This window comes from Oncorhynchus kisutch, linkage group LG13 (genome assembly GCF_002021735.2).
Source record: "Oncorhynchus kisutch isolate 150728-3 linkage group LG13, Okis_V2, whole genome shotgun sequence".
In the NCBI taxonomy this organism is placed as follows: Eukaryota; Metazoa; Chordata; class Actinopteri; order Salmoniformes; family Salmonidae; genus Oncorhynchus; species Oncorhynchus kisutch.
This window is the reverse complement of record NC_034186.2, coordinates 68,066,877-68,087,554: the sequence shown is the minus strand read 5'-3', so window position 1 is coordinate 68,087,554 and position 20,678 is coordinate 68,066,877. Positions and strand designations below refer to the sequence as shown.

General features: G+C 44.9%; 1 protein-coding gene across 2 annotated transcripts in view; it reads right to left on the bottom strand.

The window, feature by feature from the left end:
• The window catches only part of grik2 (glutamate receptor, ionotropic, kainate 2), a 262,114-nt gene that overhangs the window by 130,217 nt on the left and 111,219 nt on the right, over positions 1 to 20,678 (bottom strand). For both annotated transcript variants that reach the window (XM_031787057.1, XM_031787058.1), the window contains exons 8-10: positions 12,475 to 12,618; positions 7,734 to 7,841; positions 5,712 to 5,825 (exon numbers count right to left, since the gene is read on the bottom strand). In XM_031787057.1, coding sequence (XP_031642917.1) covers positions 5,712 to 5,825; positions 7,734 to 7,841; positions 12,475 to 12,618 — 366 coding nt within the window. The remainder of the gene's footprint in view (positions 1 to 5,711; positions 5,826 to 7,733; positions 7,842 to 12,474; positions 12,619 to 20,678) is intronic.

Below are 20,678 nucleotides of genomic sequence, written 5' to 3'. Positions count from 1 at the left end.
GGATAACAGCGCTTTAATCCTAATTAATCGTATAAACACAGTGTCTGCATGCGCATGTGTTTGTGCAGGCACGCTTTGTGTGTGTGTGAGGGAGGGGGGGGGGGGGGCTGAGGTCAGAACCACAGGAAGTGTCTGTTAACGTTACACGCTAGCTACACGCTGGCGACCTGCTACATGTGGAAGGTCTGGCATGCCACCTCCTGATCCTGTCTCGTGTTGTGATCCCCCGCAGATGGAGAACTAGAAGCATCTTTCATTTCAAACAGTGGGGGAGGCAAGAAAATCTTAACAGACTAGCTAGCTATCTCTGTATAGCAAAGCTTATTAAAGTACTTCTGTATTTATACTGCTGATCTGGAGAGTCACTCACCCTTGAATGCTAAATCACCTTGATTCTTCTAAAATGTAATATGTGATCCAATGAAAATAATGTGTCCCAATGATGCTGACTCATTTGAGCATTTATTTTAGTTTTATAATGATTGGACCAGTATGCTACGAGGCTACCGCCTAGAGCAAAGAACAAAGAGAACCCACTCAGTGCTCTCTACGTGTCATGTAGAGTCATGGAAGACTTCCCATAGGCTCACTGTTTAATCAAAGTTTAACTCGAAGAATCTGAAATGGTCAAACTAGAAATAGTGATGAACAATTCTGAAATACCCAAATAATACAACCAATATGCTGTTTATTCTGATTTCAAAGTCAATTAGTGAAGATAAATAGTTGCTTGAATGTATGTACATTTAAAAGCCATGAAGAGTGTATGAAGACATTGAAAAGTTGACTGGTTTATTCATTTATTTAGATCCCCTTTACCTGTTACCTTAGTAACGACTCCTTATCCTTGGGGCCTTGATAAGCACTGTGAAAAATCAGATTCCGCTATATGGGGAAAAGGGTATATTATATAATGAAAACAAAACTGATTCATTCTCTCTCTCTGTGTGTCTCATCTCTCGTGTCTCGCTCTCTCTCTCTGCTCCACTGATCCTTGGGGAGCCCGACAGAGCGTGTGTGGATTTGTACCTTTTAATACAACCCGATCGGCAACTCATATATCCCGCAACTGTAGTAAATAAAAGTCAACATCAAATTCTGTTTCAATTAAAAGTTCTTTATGTCTGGCATACTAAATACCTATTGGCAGAGATGAGCCCTTCCAACAGGGGAAACAAGGCTATAAGAGGTGTGATCTGTTGGCGAGCACTACTACGATTGGTTCCAGGGTGTGATTCTTTGTGTTGTATGTATGTAATGTGTCAGAGAAGAAGCCTTTTCACATCAGCTGCACCATTTCTAAAGTGAAAAGGAGCATAGTGCAACCTTATCAGTAGCAAAATATCACACGTGTGATGTGGAGTCATGGTACACATAGGACTACTGCCAAATCAAAGTTGGACACTTATAGTTAGAAGTGGTCAAACTAGAAAGGATGATGTACAACTTTAAAATAATCAACTAATACTACAAAAAGCCTATTTATGAAAATTACTTATCAAAAGTATGTGGACACCCCTTCAAATTAGTGGATTCGGCTATTTCAGCAACAGGTGTAAAAAATCGAGCACACAGCCATGCAATCTCCATAGACAAACATTCACAGTAGAATGGCCTTACTGAAGAGCTCAGTGACTTTCAATGTGCACCGTCATGGGATGTTACCTCTCCAACAAGTCAGTTTGACTAATTCCTGCCCTCCTCGAGCAGCCATTGTCACCTGTAAGTGCTGTTATTGTGAAGTGGAAATGTTTAGGAGCAACAATTGCTCAGCTGCGAAGTGGTAGGCCACACAAGCTCACAGGACTGCCGAATGCTGAAACACGTTGCGCATAAAAATTGTCTGTCTTCGATTGCAACACTCACTACCGAGATCCAAACTGCTTCTGGAAAGAACATCAGCACAAGAACCGTTCATCGGGAGCTTCAAGAAATGGTTTTCCATGGCCGAGCAGCCGCACACAAGCCTAACATCATCATGCGCAATGCCAAGCATCGGCTAGAGTGGTGTTAAGCTTACCACCATTGGACTCTGGAGCAGTGGAAAGGCATTCTCTGGAGTGATGAATCACGCTTCACCATCTGGCAGTCCAACGGACGAGTCTGAGTTTAGCGGATGCCCGGAGAACGGTACCTGGCCAGATGCATAGTGCCAACTGTAAAGTTTGGTGGATGAGGAATAATGGTCTGGGGCTGTTTTTCATTGTTTGGGCTAGGCCCCTTAGTTCCAGTTGAAGGGAAATCTTAACGCTACACTATACAATCAAATCAAACTTTACTTGTCACATGCGCCGAATACAGCATGCTTACTTACAAGTCCTTAACCAACAGTGCAGTTCAATATTTAGTTTATATACCAAATAAACTAAAGTAAAAAATAATAAAAGTAACACAATAAAATAACAATAACGAGGCTATATACAGGAGTCAATGTGCAGGGGTACAGGTCAGTCTAAGTAATTTGTACATGTAGGTAGGGGTGAAGTGACTATGCATAGACAATTAACAGCGAGTAGCAGCATGAATGGACGGAGTCAATGTAAATAATCTGGTGGGCATTTGATTAATTGTTCAGCGGTCATATGGCTTAAGGAGCTTTTGGTTCTAGACTTGGCGCTCTGGTACCGCTACCGTAAGGTAGCAGAGAAAACATTCTATGACTTCGGTGACGAGTCTTTGACAATTTTTGGGCTTTCCTCTGACACCGCATAGTATATAGGTCCTGGATGGTAGGAAACTTGGCCCCAGTGATGTACTGGGCCGTACTCACTACCATCTGTAACACCTAACGGTCTGATGCCGAGCAGTTACCATACCAGGCGGTGATGCAACCGGTCAGGTTGCTCTCGATGGTGCAGCTGTAGAACCTTTTGACTATCTGGGGACCCATGGCATTCTGGATGATTCTGTGATTCTGTGTTGGAACAGTTTGGGGAAGGCCCTTTCCTCCTTCAGCATGACAATGCCTTATCCCCATTGAAAACCTTTGTGATGAATTGGAACGCCGACTGTGAGCCAGGCCAAATCGACCCAACATCAGCACCCGACCTCTCTAATGCTCTTGTGGCTGAATGGAAGCAAGTCCCAAGGGAGTGGAGGCTGCTATAGCAACAAATGGGGGACCAACTCCATATTAATGCCCATGATTTTGGAATGAGTGTCAACATAATTTTGGTAATCTAGTCTATATTTGAAACAAGTTTGATTTCAAAGTTGGTTTGTGAAGAAATTCAGCGACTTGAGTGTCTGTGCTTTGACTAAAGAAACGAAAAGAGGAGCCATGAAGCGTATGAAAAGACAAAGAAATAAAGTAAATAAGCTTGAAAGGTTGATTTGTCTATTCATTTCTTTAGATTCCCATTACCTGTTACCTTAGTAACAACTCCTTACCCTTGGAGCCTTGATTCCGCTGAACGGGGAAAATAGTTTATAATACAATGCATATATAGCTGATCCCCCAGCCATTGTAGGTGTGCAGAGCCAGAGAGACATGTTTGACAGATGATGGGTAGAACAGGTTATCAACAGGATATAGTGTTGCACTAGCTACTTATGGTTGATTATACCGTCATTTAGCTTAATGAACCTTTACAGTAGTTATTTGTCAGTGTGAGGTAATTATTTAGTTTTTCACATCTGTCTCATTCATGTTCATTATTATACTGTGAGTCTTGTTTGCAATGCTTGTGTGAGCGTGTGTAACACAAAGATAACACTAAGGTTAGAAGCACAGATCTAGACCTGGGCACAACATATTCATATTAAGTCTAACTTTCATGTTGAAATTGCCAATGGAAGTTCTCTCTCTCTCTCTCTCTCTCTCTCTCTCTCTCTCTCTCTCTCTCTCTCTCAGAAAGAGATTAAGTAAAAGAGTTGGAGAACACATTGGGAGGGTTCTTGGATCATTCCTTCATACAGAATCCTTCCAGATATCCTTTGTCTGCGCTTATGGACTGCCCTCTTCAATTCAAACCACAGGTTTTGATAATGCTAAAAAGTCATCTAATTCATGCAGTTGCAGTAAACCAGTTGTGAAATACTACGACTTCTTCAATTACCACATGGGCATACTGTGACATTAACCACCAGTATAATACCAGTCTATTACCAATATGAGGTCTTGACAAAATGGCCAAAAGTCTTTTGATTAGTTCAGATCTCTGAGGCATTGAAAACTAATTACAGCTCCACCTTTTAAAGAGGGGCTTGTAATCCTTCAGTCTGGCATGAAGAAAATGAAGAGAAGTTGGATAAAAGTGTGCATCAATCAAATGTAACAAACCCAATTATTGTCAGCCCTCCCTCTTTTCTCCTCTCCTCAAAGCCAGCTGAGATCTCCCCATGACTCAATCCTGATGCACCAATTACAGACATTTAGAGTCTTAACTAATAACAGCAATTCAATCAGAGCACAGCGGCAGCATGCATGGAAGAGGTAAGGCAAGCGCAGCACGGGATAAATAATGACAAACCGCAATTTGGTTGATATTGTTATTTTTACGCTCTGGTTCTTAATAATAGGATCGTAAATTGCCTTAACTTTCTTGATTCTAGAAGCTTCCTGTTTAGTCGTGATGAGTCAATTCCGGCAGGCTCTGGTATGGTTTTCAGATGGAGGAGATAGGAGGGATGGAGTCGTCGTGTAGCCTACAGAATCCTTACAGCACCAGAGCAGACTTTCTTTGCAACTCAAAGTCAACTCCACCCCAACAGATAGACACCACAGGATGTGGAGTGATACGCCCTGTCACGTCTGCTCCTCCCCTCCGGCATACGATGTCGCCAGAGTACTAACCACTGGTTCTGGGATTCATCATTACGCACACCTGGCACTCATCATTACGCGCACCTGTGTATCATTATGATTCACACCTGGTCTCCATTACCTTCATATGTCACTCTCTTATGTTCACTCACCAGTTGGTATTGTTCTTGTGTATCGGCATACTGCCTTATGTTAGTGTCGTGTTCTTGGTTTTATTGTTGTATTAAAATGTTTCACCTGCTTCCTACTCACCGCTCCATCATTAAACACTCATCATTGAGGCTAAGATGTTTTTATAAATCTTCTATAGAGTGAATAATAACAATACACAGGATGTTTATAGTGCTTTTCTAAAATGCCAAAGATGGTTGGATGAAGCCTGAGTAAGTACAGCTGTGAGTTGGTCTGTGTGACTCATAGAGAAGCATTAGAGATCCTAGGGCACTCTTTAACTTCCCCTGAATGTCTGGGTTTAACATCACTGGGTAGAGAAACAACTCCTCAATAGAGGGACTAATAAAATGCGAGAGAGAGAGCCTTAAACCAGGAAATCTTATTGGACAATCAATCAGCCAATTAACCCTGCCTGAAACTGTTCTCAACCAATTGGAAAGGGACCTCTCCACAGCAGTGAAGTGAAGTGTGGACTGGTAATTTAAAAGTGGTGTACTTTCGGCTACTTTCATTCAATTCGCTCACAGGCCGACAACCATCCTGAGAAATTCAAGTGGATCAATTTTCAAAGAAAATGGCCTAAAAACTAAAAAGGAATAACACCTTGACCGAGTCAATTAAGTCTTAGAGCAGTTCTGGGCATTCATAATCACTTATGTAGACATGGTAGAACTCTGTTATAGCACCCAGCTGACAGTTAGTACAGCAATTTAAGTTCTCTATGAAAAGACAATACGTGTCTACCCCAGAGCAAAGACGGAATGGTAATTACCAGTATGGTAGAGACAACTAGAGATCTGTTGGCTAAGGAGTCTGTGACATTGGATGTCTTCCCTTTCTGGTGGTCTGTCATGTTCAAGCCACTAGGAGGGTCCCATGTTCCAATCTGAGGGGAAAAACACAGACAAAACATTAGCATTTAGTGCAATTCAGTTATATCTTCCATACAGAAAAACTGTTCAGGCGAGAGTGTGTCTATGAGAAAATATGATGGGAGGTGCATTATTACAAACACGCCCCCCCCCCCCCCCCCCCCACACACACACAGACACATACACACACAGACACACACACACGACACACACACACAGACACACACACACTCCTCTTCCACAGAGAGCTAGAGGCAGATCCTGATCCTAGATCAGCTCGTACATCTCATCCCGCAGGTTAAGAGTTAAGAGTTCAACCTGCTGTCAGCCATGTCCTAAAGGTGCTGGAGAATTCTGGGAATGTGTGCTTGAGCTGAAGAGGTGGAGTACTGAGTGTATGTGTGTGCATGTGAGTGAGTGTGTAAGGAGGGGTTGGTGGGGGTTGGTGGAGTGTCCCTGGAGGGGGTGCGTCACCTGAGTGGGTTGATTCACTGTTGTGGTCATCCTGTCTGGGTTGGCGCCCCCCCCCCTTGGGTTGTGCCGTGGCGGAGATCTTTGTGGGCTATACTCAGCCTTGTCTCAGGATGGTAAGTTGGTGGTTGAAGATATCCCTCTAGTGGTGTGGGGGCTGTGCTTTGGCAAAGTGGGTGGGGTTATATCCTTCCTGTTTGGCCCTGTCCGGGGGTGTCCTCGGATGGGGCCACAGTGTCTCCTGACCCCTCCTGTCTCAGCCTCCAGTATTTATGCTGCAGTAGTTTATGTCGGGGGGCTGGGGTCAGTTTGTTATATCTGGAGTACTTCTCCTGTCCTATTCGGTGTCCTGTGTGAATCTAAGTGTGCGTTCTCTAATTCTCTCCTTCTCTCTTTCTTTCTCTCTCTCGGAGGACCTGAGCCCTAGGACCATGCCCCAGGACTACCTGACATGATGACTCCTTGCTGTCCCCAGTCCACCTGGCCATGCTGCTGTTCCAGTTTCAACTGACCTGAGCCCTAGGACCATGCCCCAGGACTACCTGACATGATGACTCCTTGCTGTCCCCAGTCCACCTGGCCATGCTGCTGCTCCAGTTTCAACTTCCACCTGACTGTGCTGCTGCTCCAGTTTCAACTGTTCTGCCTTATTATTATTCGACCATGCTGGTCATTTATGAACATTTGAACATCTTGGCCATGTTCTGTTATAATCTCCACCCGGCACAGCCAGAAGAGGACTGGCCACCCCACATAGCCTGGTTCCTCTCTAGGTTTCTTCCTAGGTATTGGCCTTTCTAGGGAGTTTTTCCTAGCCACCGTGCTTCTACACCTGCATTGCTTGCTGTTTGGGGTTTTAGGCTGGGTTTCTGTACAGCACTTTGAGATATCAGCTGATGTACGAAGGGCTATATAAATAAATTTGATTTGATTTGATTTGATTTGGAAGCAGCAAGAAGAGGAGGAGGAGGAGAGGGGCGAGCCTGCAGGGGCCTCTCATCCTGGCGGTGTTATTATCTTAACCGCTACAGGGCTTCTCATCTCAGCAGACACTCTGCTCTGCAGCACCAACCCACTACAGCCACAACAGCCCTGCTCCTCTCTCTGATGCCCACTACTGAGGCCTTAGAGATGGCTGCTTTGTAATTGCAAATCAACTGTTTAATTCAGCCTTCATGAGGTTGGAGGGCTCCTGAAGGTTTTTTCATGAATCAAGTAAATTATTCATGGAGGCGCAGACACACGCCACAGAGAGAGACAAGGAGGTCAGGAGCATCTGAGAGGCACACACAGGGGAGCATGTGTGTAAGGAGGGTGTGTGTGTGGGTTGGTGCTTGGATCTGCTGTGTTGGCAAGCTTTCTTTAATGAATTATCTCCTCCATAGACGTGCACACATGGTCATGTATTATAAACATGCACACTCAAACACACACACACACGCCCCTAGTACCTTCTCCAGTCCGTCCTCCTTCAGACTAATCACATCCAGGTCAAAGTCTGTCCTCAAGCCGTTGGTTCTGTTGAAAGTGATCCGCCCAGTCAAGCCATCCCAGTGGGCCTGGGGGAGAGAAAGAGAGAGGGGTAGGAAGCGAGAGAGGGAGGAAGGAAGGGAGGAGAGACAGAAAAAGAGAGAGAAAGGGAGAAAGGGATGGAGAGTGAGGAGAAAGAGATGGAGGAGGGAAAGAGAGATAGAGATTCATCATAACCAAAGAGCAAGAGGTCACAGGAGCTCACTCATTCTCAGCAAAATAGAGACATTCATTATTCATTAGAGTTCACCTTTAAGCAAGGCGCACAAGCACACAAAGGTATGCTACAAACACACACACACACACACACACACACACACACACACACACACACACACACACACACACACACACACACACACTGTATATTAATTATTAATACCACATACACAAACTCTATACAGCTTTCTCTGATGGTTGCTTTAGTAACAGTGAGATAGTTATTACCCAATTATTAACGATATAGGCACTGCTTTGGAATGCTGAAAATCGAGCATCAAAGGGGCCCTAAGCACTGAACTTGTCACACCCTGATCTGTTTCACCTGTCCTCGTTATTGTCTCCACCCCATCCAGGTGTCACTTGTTTTCCCCAGTGTATTTATCCCTGTGCTTCCTGTCTCTCTGTGCCAGTTCGTCTTGTATGTTCCAAGTCAACCAGCTGTTTTCCCCGGTCTCCTGCTTTTTGCATTCTCCATTTTCTAGTCCTCCTGGTTTTGACACTTGCCTGTTTCTGGACTTTGTACCCGCCTGACCATTCTGCCTTTCTTGACCACGAGCCTGTCTGCAACTCTGTACCTCCTGGACTCGGATCTGGTTTGGACCTTTTTGCCTGTCCACGACCATTCTCTTGCCTACCCCTTTGGATTATTAAACATTGTAAGACTCTGCCTCCTGTGTCTGCATTTGGGTCTCGCCTTGTGCCTTGATAGAACTATCTTGTGTTACATTGCATAGCAAATGTTGAATTCTGTGCCTTTTTCTTAGAGAAGCAGGAGCAACTGGCTTAAAGTGAATGTTATTTCAGAAAGAACCTGTAGTATGACTCATCTAATGTCATGTTATTACAGGCTCATAAATGTCACATTGTTCCTCTTTGTTGGGAAGAGAGAACTAGATGAAAAAAGATTGTGAATTTCAAAAAAATAACTACAATTACCTGCCTATGTTGGACATGGTTATATTGAAAATAACAGTGGAAATTGGTACCTTTGAATGAATCCATGTTAAATAGATATAGTATGTTAAGTGTAATGTTAGCCTGTGATTCAGTGATAGTGTAATGTTAGCCTGTAATACAGTGGTGATTCAGTGATAGTGTAATGTTAGCCTGTAATACAGTGGTGATTCAGTGATAGTGTAATGTTAGCCTGTGATTCAGTGATAGTGTAATGTTAGCCTGTGATTCAGTGGTGATTCAGTGATAGTGTAATGTTAGCCTGTAATACAGTGGTGATTCAGTGATAGTGTAATGTTAGCCTGTGATTCAGTGATAGTGTAATGTTAGCCTGTGATTCAGTGGTGATTCAGTGATAGTGTAATGTTAGCCTGTAATACAGTGGTGATTCAGTGATAGTGTAATGTTAGCCTGCGATTCAGTGATAGTGTAATGTTAGCCTGTGATTCAGTGGTGATTCAGTGATAGTGTAATGTTAGCCTGTAATACAGTGGTGATTCAGTGATAGTGTAATGTTAGCCTGTAATACAGTGGTGATTCAGTGATAGTGTAATGTTAGCCTGTAATACAGTGGTGATTCAGTGATAGTGTAATGTTAGCCTGTAATACAGTGGTGATTCAGTGATAGTGTAATGTTAGCCTGTAATACAGTGGTGATTCAGTGATAGTGTAGGGAAAGGGGGATACCTAGTCATTAGTACAACTGAATGTATTCAACTGAAATGTGTCTTCCGCATTTAACAAAACCCCTCTGAGTCAGAGAGGTGAGGGGGGCTGCCTTAGTCGACATCCACATCATCGGCGCCTGGGGAACAGAGGGATACCTGCCTTGCTCAGGGGCAGAACGACATATGTTTACCTTGTCAGCTCGGGGATACGATCCAGAAACCTTTCGGTTACTGGCCCAATGCTCCTACCCGCCAGGCATTGATAGTTCAGTGTAAGCCTGTGATACAGTGGCCAGGCAGTGATAGTTCAGTGTTAGCCTGTAATGCAGTGGCCAGGCAGTGATAGTTCAGTGTTAGCCTGTGATGCAGTGGCCATGCAGTGATTGTTCAGTGTTAGCCTGTGATACGGTGGCCAGGCAGTGATAGTTCAGCGTTAGCCTGTGATGCAGTGACCATGCAGTGATAGTTCAGTGTTAGCCTGTGATACAGTGGCCAGGCAGTGATAGTTCAGTGTTAGCCTGTGATGCAGTGGCCATGCAGTGATAGTTCAGTGTTAGCCTGTGATGCAGTGGCCATGCAGTGATAGTGTAGTGTTACCCTGTATGTCACTCTGGATCGACAGTGCAGTGGTGTATAAAGACCATCAGGCTAAACAGTGGTGTCTTTTATGAGGGCTGGCTGGTGTCCACCCTAGTACTGGTCCACAGGCTTAGAGAGAGCACTAGAGGTGGCGAGATGTGAGATTATTTGTGCGGCGGTTCGAGACAAAGAGCTTTAAAATGTCAAAAACCTCATCCCTCCATTCGTCCTCCCCACCCTCCAGCCACACCACCCCCGAGACAGTTTGAGTGTTAGCAAGGTTCTGGTGAAATCTCACAGAGCAAACAGAACAGAACAGAACAGGGTAGCTAGGCTTTACAGACCCTAAATATAGCTGACAGACAGGGACGTTTGGATTAACCACCCCAGTTTCCAGAATCTATCTAGCACACTGAGGAATAATTAGCCCAGATTAAGATCATGTAGACCCATTCTGTAGGGACATGATATGAAAACAAGGAGACAGGTTTAAGATGAAGATGGTTGCTGCTCTCCGAGAACTATGAATGTACATAATATAAAAATGCAGTTAAAAACAAAGCCTTTTTCTTTCATTTACATTGATTTCTTTGATCGCCCCCTTGTGCCCATCCAGCTTGTCTCGCTGTATGTCTCTCTTGTGTCTCTCTCTCCTATGTGTGTGTAGGCGTTCTCTCACTCTTTCATTCTCTCTCTCTCCTATGTGTGTGTAGGCGTTCTCTCACTCTTTCATTCTCTCTCCTATGTGTGTGTAGGCTCTCTCTCACTCACTCATTCATTCTCTCTCTCCTATGTGTGTGTAGGCGTTCTCTCACTCTTTCATTCTCTCTCTCTCCTATGTGTGTGTAGGCGTTCTCTCACTCTTTCATTCTCTCTCCTATGTGTGTGTAGGCTCTCTCTCACTCACTCATTCATGCTCTCTCCCCTATGTGTGTGTAGGCGTTCTCTCACTCACTCATTCATTCTCTCTCTCCTATGTGTGTGTAGGCGTTCTCTCACTCTTTCATTCTCTCTCCTATGTGTGTGTAGGCTCTCTCTCACTCACTCATTCATTCTCTCTCTCCCCTATGTGTGTGTAGGCGTTCTCTCACTCACTCATTCATTCTCTCTCTCCTATGTGTGTGTAGGCGTTCTCTCACTCTTTCATTCTCTCTCTCTCCTATGTGTGTGTGTAGGCATTCTCTCACTCTTTCATTCTCTCTCCTATGTGTGTGTAGGCTCTCTCTCACTCACTCATTCATGCTCTCTCTCCTATGTGTGTGTAGGTGTTCTCTCACTCTTTCATTCTCTCTCCTATGTGTGTGTAGGCGTTCTCTCACTCACTCTTTCATTCTCTCTCTCCTATGTGTGTAGGCGTTCTCTCACTCTTTCATTCTCTCTCTCTCCTATGTGTGTGTAGGCTCTCTCTCTCTCACTCATTCATGCTCTCTCTCCTATGTGTGTGTAGGCTCTCTCTCACTCACTCATTCATGCTCTCTCTCCTATGTGTGTGTAGGCATTCTCTCTCTCTTTCATTCTCTCTCTCCTATGTGTGTGTAGGCGTTCTCTCACTCTTTCATTCTCTCTCTCCTATGTGTGTGTAGGCGTTCTCTCTCTTTCATTCTCTCTCTCCTATGTGTGTGTAGGCGTTCTCTCTCTTTCATTCTCTCTCTCCTATGTGTGTGTAGGCGTTCTCTCTCTTTCATTCTCTCTCTCCTATGTGTGTGTAGGCGTTCTCTCTCTTTCATTCTCTCTCTCCTATGTGTGTGTAGGCGTTCTCTCTCTCTTTCATTCTCTCTCTCCTATGTGTGTGTAGGCGTTCTCTCACTCTTTCATTCTCTCTCTCCTATGTGTGTGTAGGCGTTCTCTCACTCTTTCATTCTCTCTCTCCTATGTGTGTGTAGGCGTTCTCTCACTCTTTCATTCTCTCTCTCCTGTGTGTGTGTAGGCTCTCTCTCACTCACTCATTCATTCTCTCTCTCCTATGTGTGTGTAGGCGTTCTCTCTCTCTTTCATGCTCTCTCTCTTATGTGTGTGTAGGCGTTCTCTCTCTCTTTCATTCTCTCTCTCCTATGTGTGTGTAGGCATTCTCTATCTCTTTCATTCTCTCTCTCCTGTGTGTGTAGGCGTTCTCTCTCTCTTTCATGCTCTCTCTCCTATGTGTGTGTAGGCTGTCTCTCACTCATTCATTCTCTCTCTCCATGTCCATCCCTCCCCTGCCTTTCCAGTGGGCCGGTGTGTAATGTATAATACTACGTACATCTTTGATGAGGGCCATGAATCTGTTCCCAAAGCGCCAGGGTTTGTGTCTGTTGCACTGTAGGGAGCTGACAGTGATCTGCTGAGACTGCTGCACGGCCACGGCCACCACGTGCACGGCATCGTACATGAGCGCAGCGTCCGTCTGGAAAAAACAGAGAGAATGTAGAATTGAAATGTTTTATATATACTGAACAAATATATATATAAAACGCAACATGCAACAATTTCAATGCTTTTACGGAGTTACAGTACACATAATGAAATCAGTCAATTTAAATATATAAACAAGGCCCTAATCTATGGATTTCACATGACTGGGCAAGAGTGCAGTCATGGGTGGGCCTGGGAGGGCATAGGCCCACCCACTTGGGCTGGCGTGGTTACACGTGGTCTGCAGTTGTGAGGCCGGTTGGACGTATTGCCAAATTCTCTAAAACTATGTTGGAGGTGGCTTATTTTAGAGAAATTAACATTAAATTATTTGGCAACAGCTCTGGTGGACATTCCTGCAGTCTGCATGCCAATTGCACGCTCCCTCAAAACTTGAGACATCTGTGACAATGTTTTGTGTGACAAAACTGCACATTTTAAGAGTGGCCTTTGAATGTCCCCAGCACAAGGTGCTCCTGTGTAATGATCATGCTGTTTAATCAGCTTCTTGATATTCCACACCTGTCAGGTGGATGGATTATCTTGGAAAATGATAAATGCTCGCTAACAGGGATGTAAATACATTTCTGGCCAACATTTGAGAGAAATGAGCTTTTTCAGCACATCTTTTATTTCAGCTCATGAAACATGGGACAAACACTTTACATGTTGGGTTTATATTTTTGTTCGTATAATTTCATCAGTCTGTTGTCCTCACTTGCTTCAATATGTCCACCATTGTTCCTGTACCCAAGAAAGTGAAAGCAACTGAACTAAATTACTATTGCCCCGTAACACTCACTTCTTGTCATCATGAAGTGCTTTGAGAGGCTAGTTAAGGATCACGTCACCTCTATCTTTTCCGACACCCTAGGCCCACTACAATTTTCAAACCGCCCCAACAGATCCACAGACGCAATCGTCATTGAACTGCACACTGCCCCATCCCATCTGGACAACAGGAATACCTATGTACAGTATGTTCATTGACTACAGCTCAGCCTTCAACACAATAGTGCCTTCCAAGCTCATCACTAAGATCAGGGCCCTGGGTCTGAAACCCGCCCTCTGCAACTGGATCCTGGACTTCCTGATGGGCTCACCCCAGGTGGTGAGGGTAGGCAACAACATCTCCACCACGCTGCTCCTGAACACGGGGGCCCCACAAGGGTGCATGCTCTGCCCCCTCCTGTACTCCCTGTTCTCTCATGACTGTGTGGTCACTCACGTCTTCAACTCAATCATAAAGTTTGCTGATCAGTGGTAGGCCTGATTACCAACAACGACGAGGCAGCCTACGGGAAGGAGGTGAGGGCCCTGGCAGAGTGGTGCCAGGAAAATAACCACTCCTTCAACATCAACAAAACGAAGGAGCTGATCGTGGACTTCAGGAGACAGCAGAGAGAGCACGCCCCCCTCCACATCGATGGGGCCGCAGTGGAGAGGGTGAAAATCCTCAAGTTCCTCTGCGTTCACATCACTGATAACCTGAAATGGTCCATCCACACAGACAGTGTGGTGAAAAAGGCATTAAGACCCTCACAAACTTCTACAGGTGCACCATTGAGAGCATCCTGTCGGACTGTATCACCGCCTGGTACGGCAATTGCACCGTCCGCAAAAGTAGGGTTCTCCAGAGGGTGGTACGTTCAGTCCAAAGCATCACACTGCCTGCCTTCCAGGACATCTACAGCAACCGGTGTCACAGAAACTCAAGGGGCTCAGCCACCTGAGCCACGGCCTGTTCACCCCGCTACCATCTGGAAGGCGGAGACAGTACAAGTGCATCAAAGCTAGTATTGAGAGACTAAAACACAGCTTCCATCTCCAGGCTATCAGACTGTTAAATAGTCACCACTAGGCTGCCTCCGCCCAGTACCCTGCCCTGAACGTAGTCACTGTTGCTAGCTATCTACCACCCGGTACTCTATCCCGCCCTATCTACAGTCGTGGCCAAAAGTTTTGTGAATGACACCAATTTCCACAACATTTGCTGCTTCAGTGTCTTTAGATATTTTTGTCAGATGTTACTATGGAAAACTGAAGTATAATTACAAGCATTTCATAAGTGTCAAAGGCTTTTATTGACAATTACATGAAGTTGATGCAAAGAGTCAATATTTTGCAGTGTTGACCCTTCTTTTCAAGATCTCTGCAATCCACCCTGGCATGCTGTCAATTAACTTCTGGGCCACATCCTGACTGATGGCAGCCCATTCTTGCATAATCAATGCTTGGAGTTTGTCAGAATTTGTGGGTTTTTGTTTGTCCACCCGCCTCTTGAGGATTGACCACAAATTCTCAATGGGATTAAGGTCTAGGAGTTTCCTGGCCATGGACCCAAAATATCAATGTTTTGTTCCCTGAGCCACTTAGTTATCACTTTTGCCTTATGGAAAGGTGCTCCATCATGATGGAAAAGGCATTGTTTGTCTCCAAACTGTTCCTGGATGGTTGGGAGAAGTTGCTCTCAGAGGATGTGTTGGTACCATTCTTTATTCATGGCTGAGTTCTTAAGCAAAATTGTGAGTGAGCCCACTCCCTTGGCTGAGAAGCAACCCCACACATGAATTGGATCAGGATGCTTTACTGTTGGCATGACACAGGACTGATGGTACAGAGATGAGGTAGTAATTAAAAAATCATGTTCAACACTATTATTACACACATTGCATCCACTCAACTTATTGTGTGACTTGTTAAGCACATTTTTAATTCTGAACTTATTTAGGCTTGTCATTTAAAAGGGGTTGATTATTTATTGACGCAAGACATTTCAGCTTTTAATTTATAATTGATTTTATTTTTGATCTAAAAACATAATTCCACTTTGACATTATGGGGTATTGTGTGTAGGACAGTGACAGAAAATCTCAATTTAATACATTTTCAATTCTGGCTTTAACACAACAAAATGTGGAGAAAGTCAAGGGGTATGAATACTTTCTGAACGCATTGTATATATATGACATTTTTTAGGTATCAGTAGAGTCAGAGCTAGAAAGGGCGGCGGGAGGATCAAGTGCACGTGCTGGTTCAGGTTTTTAGGGGGAAGCTGGTTCCACCATTGGGGTGCCAGGACAGAGAAGAGCTTGGACTGGGCTGAGTGGGAGCTGCCCTCCTGTAGGGGTGAAGGGCCAAGAGACCTGAGGTGGCAGAATGGAGTGCTCGGGTTGGGGTGTAGGATTTGAGCATAGGCTGAAGGTAGGGAGGGGCAGTTCCTCTTGCTGTTCCAGAGGTAAGCACCGTGGTCTTGTAGTGGATGCGAGCTTCGACTGGAAGCCAGTGGAGTGTGCTGAGGAGCAGGGTGACATGGGAGAACTTGGGAAAGTTGAACACCAGGCGGGCTGTAGCGTTCTGGATACAGGGATTTGATGGCACAAGCGGGGAGCCAACAGAGAGTTACAGTAGTCTAGACGGGAGAGGACAAGTGCCTGGATTAGGACCTGCGGAACTTCCTGTTTGAGGTAGGGTCGTACTCAACGGATGTTGTAGAGCATGAACCTGCAGGAGCGAGTCACTGCTTTGATGTTTGCAGAAAATGACAGGGTGACGTCCAGGGTCACGCCAAGGTTCTTTGCACTCTGTGAGGGCAACACTGTGGAGTTGTCAACCGTGATGGAGAGGTCTTTGAGCGGGCAGGCCTTCCCCAGGAGGAAGAGCAGCTCCGTCTTGTCAAGGTTGGTGCTTGAGGTGGTGGGTTGACATCCAAGTTGAGATATCTGCCAGGCACTTTATTACTGCACTGTTGGAGTCAGAAACAGAAGCATTTTGTTGCACCTGCGATAAGATCTGAAAAATATGTGTACGTGACTAATACAATTTGATTTGATTTTCACAGTCAATTGGATGCCTACGTCACAGCATCGGGCATGAACGCAGTGTCTGTATGTGGAACAGAGAGACCATGTGTCATCACCGCATCACAAATCATCACATATTACTAGATCACACCACATGTATCAATCTACAGATGTAGGATCTTAATATGAGTCAGTTTGCTACAACAGTAAAATAATCATGCAGCAACAGAAATGTGAATTATTATGTGGATTCTAAGTAATGGAGATTTTTGTAGGGGTTGATACATTTTTCTAAAAGGGAATATCTATCTAAGTCTAAAATTTCAAAGTGGCAATTACAAAATCCATAAGCCTTTTTAAACCTCAAATATACTACAAGTTTGAAATGTTCTGCATTGCAGGAAAGTTCTCTTGCAACAGGGTGATCAAATAAAGATCCCACATCTGTTCATGAGAGCAACGTCTGTTTGTGAAACAACAGAGAGAATGTGTCCTCATGTCATCACATCACCGTCAATAGGCTACATCACACCAACTCAGTGGGATGTCAACCATCAGAAATATGACACCAGCTTCCGTCTCCAACAAGAGAGACAATGTGTCATCATCCCCACCAACCACATCACAGATCATCCATATCATCACATTATCACATCACAGTCAATGGAATGTCTGTGTCATATAGATCTCATTTCATTGGGATGTCAACCATTCAAACTGTTTTATCCTCGTTGCCTACCTAACTTGGTTGGACTGTGAGACTTCCACCATGAAGATGCACAATGTTATTATAGGAAACAAAGAGAGAGGAGAGAAAGGAACTGGGAAGAGGGCAAGAGAAGCAAAGAAAGGGCTATTTTCTAATATGCCAAATAACCATGGTGACATGACATCTACAGCACACAGCACATTAGACAAACAATCATAAAAAGGTATGATAAACCCAGACATCTCTAATCTCTGAAAACACACCGAGTGTGTACCAAATGGCACCCTATTCCCTACATAGTGCCCTATGAGCCCTGGTCAAAAGCACTGTACTTTATAGGGAATAAGGTGGCGTTTGGGACTCTCTCAGAATCTGCAGCTTACTCCTTCACTCTCTGTAATAATAAACGGCTGACAGTAAACAGAAGTGCGTAAGGAGACTGATATGAGAGCAACTTATCAGAGAGAAATGCCAGTCATCCACGCTCCAAGTTCCACACCCCTAATTCCACAGTCCCTCAAAAAAATCTAATTAGTGTTTGTCTCGCTTGATTGGAAAGCAATCAAAATAGCTCCTTACGTTTGTTGTATGGACATCATGCCTGAGGGTTGCCGTTGGAAACCGCAGTTCTGCTGAATAAATCAGGACCTAAACCTGTCATTTCCCCACCCTTGTCCTGATTGTTTGCCGGAAGCGGTTGCGACGGCAGTTTGGATGATAATATGGTGTTGTGGGTGGTTACTGTCAGTCGTGTCATGGTGGGGGAGTTTAGGAATAAAATGTGTGATATTAATAATGTCTATTTTAGAAGGTGTTGATAAAAGAGAAGTGAAGCTGCTGCAGGGTGGGTGACACTCTGGAGGACGGGGGGGTGGAATGGTGTGGTCGCCAGCTGCAGAGTGGCAGTCTGTCTTTTCCTGAGGGGTGGAGGGGGTGAAGGATAGGTAAGGGGCAATTCTATGCTGTCCACACTGCCTCAGTAACCCAGAGAGAAGTGTCTTTATAATCACTCTGGTTTAGTGTGGCACCTGTCAATCACAGTGCAGAGAAGGTGGGCCACGGAGTGGGCTGGCTGGGACGGGGAAGTGGGGAGGGTGGTTTAAGTCTGAGATGCCATTATTACTACTGCTGACACTGTGATTTGTCACTGTGGTAAAAGTGTGTTGGATGCTAGCGGGTGGTTTGTGGGATGAGAAACACACAACTCAAATGGACATTCACAGGGAACAATGCTGCCGCAATTAGCAGCCCTACAGCCAGTTCCTAATGGACAACTAGCACCAATGTGGATCTACTATAACTAGTGCAGAAAAGAAAGAAAAACAACATGTAAATAAGAAAAAAGTATTACCAAGAAAAAAATATTAATTCAGCTAATTTACACAAGGTTGAATGGATGTAAAAAGTGAAAGTGAAGAAAGACAGGAAGTGTGGGTGGGTGGGGGGGAAGGGGAACTGTGTGAATTTTGGCAGTGAATGCTTGAGTGCTTTTCTCTCTTTTCCCCAGTGCTGTGTGAGCCTCTGAAGAACCAAGCAGGCAGCAAGCCTTGCAAATGATTTAGCAACAGCGCCACTTCACTCTATAAACATCTCATTAAAATCAATTATGTCACTCCTGAATGAAATTAAAGCTAAACGCTTTAAAAGCTGGCTTTTCCCTTGTGTCAGCCAATATGAACATTACACCTGACGCTGTCTATTCTTCTGCCTCAATCTGCCTCCTTCTCTTCTCTCTCCCCTGCACGCTCTCGCTCTCTCACGCTCTCTCTCTCCTGTGCGCGTGCTCTCTCTCCTCTCTCTCTCTCTCTCTCTCTTTCTCTCTCTCTCTCTCTCTCTCTCTCTCTCTCTCTCTCTCTCTCTCTCCTGTGCACGTGCTCTCTCTCTCTCTCTCTCTCTCTCTCTCTCTCTCTCTCTCTCTCTCTCTCTCTCTCTCTCTCCCTCTCTCTCTCTCCTGTGCACGTGCTCTCTCTCTCTCCTGTGCATGCTCTCTCTCTCCTCTCTCTCTCTCTCTCTCCTCTCTCTCTCTCTCCTGTGCGCTCTCTCTCTCTCTCCTGTGCACTCTCTCTCTCTCTCTCTCTCTCTCTCTCTCTCTCTCTCCCTCTCTCCCTGAGAGATCGCTTTGAGACTCGAAATGTAGTTGTTTCCATTAATGATCCTTGACTAGATTCCACCTGTGGTAAATTCAATTGATTGGAGATGATTTGGAAAGGCACACACCTGTCTATATAAGGTCCCACAGTTGACAGTGCATGGTCAGAGCAAAAACCAAGCCATGATGTCAAATTAATTGTCCGTAGAGGTCTGACACAGGATTGTGTCGAGGCACAGATCTGGGGAAGGGTACCAAAAGATGTCTGCAGCATTGAAGGTCTCCAAGACCATAGTGGCCTCCATCATTCTTAAAAGGAAGAAGGTTGGAACCACCAAGACTCGTCCAAGAGCTGGCCAAACTGAGCAATCGGGGGAGAAGTGCCTTGGTCAGGGAGGTGACCAAGAAACTGATGGTGACTCTGACAGAGCTCTAGAGTTCCTCTGTGAAGATGGGAGAATCTTCCAGAAGGACAACCATCAGCACTACACCAATTAGACCTTTATTGTAGAGTGGCTAGACAGAAGCCACTCCTCAGTAAAAGGCACATGACAGCCCACTTTGGCAAAAGGCACCGAAAGACTCTCCTGGTCAAGAACTACAGTGTTAGTGGTGGCTGTTTAACACTCTGATGGCCTTGAGATAGAAGCTGTTTTTCAGTCTCTCGGTCCCTGCTTTGACGCACCTGTACTGACCTCGCCTTCTGGATGATAGCGGGGTGAACAGACAGTGGCTCGGGTGGTTGTTGTCCTTGATGATCTTTATGGCCTTCCTGTGACATCGGGTGGTGTAGGTGTCCTGGACGGCAGGTATAACATTGTCAATGCACTTTCTAATGAACTCGCTCACCGAATCAGCAGATTCGTCAATGTTGTTGTTGGACGCAATGCGGAACATATCCCAATCCACGTAATCGAATCAGTCTTGAAGCGTGGAATCAGATTGTTTGGAACAGCATTGAACTGACCAGAGTGAGGGAGCTTCTTGTTTTAGTCTTTGTCTGTAGGCTGGAAGCAACAAAATGGAGTCGTGGTCAGCTTTTCCGAAAGGAGGGCAGGGGAGGGCCTTATATACGTCGCTGAAGTTAGAATAACAATGATCAAGGGTTTTACCAAACCTGGTTGCGCAATCGATATGCTGATAGAATTTAGGGAGTCTTGTTTTCAGATTAGCCTTGTTAAAATCCCCAGCTACAATGAATGCCGCCTCAGGATATGTGGTTTCCAGTTTACATAGAGTCAAATAAAGTTCGTTCAGGGCCATCGATGTGTCTGCTTGGGGGGAATATATACGGCTGTGATTATAATCAAAGAGAATTCCCTTGGTAGATAATGCGGTCAACATTTGATTGTGAGGAGTTCTAAGTCAGGTGAACAGGAGGACTTGAGTTCCTGTATGTTGTTATGATCACACCACGTCTCTTTAATCACAAGGCCCCTCTTCTTACCACA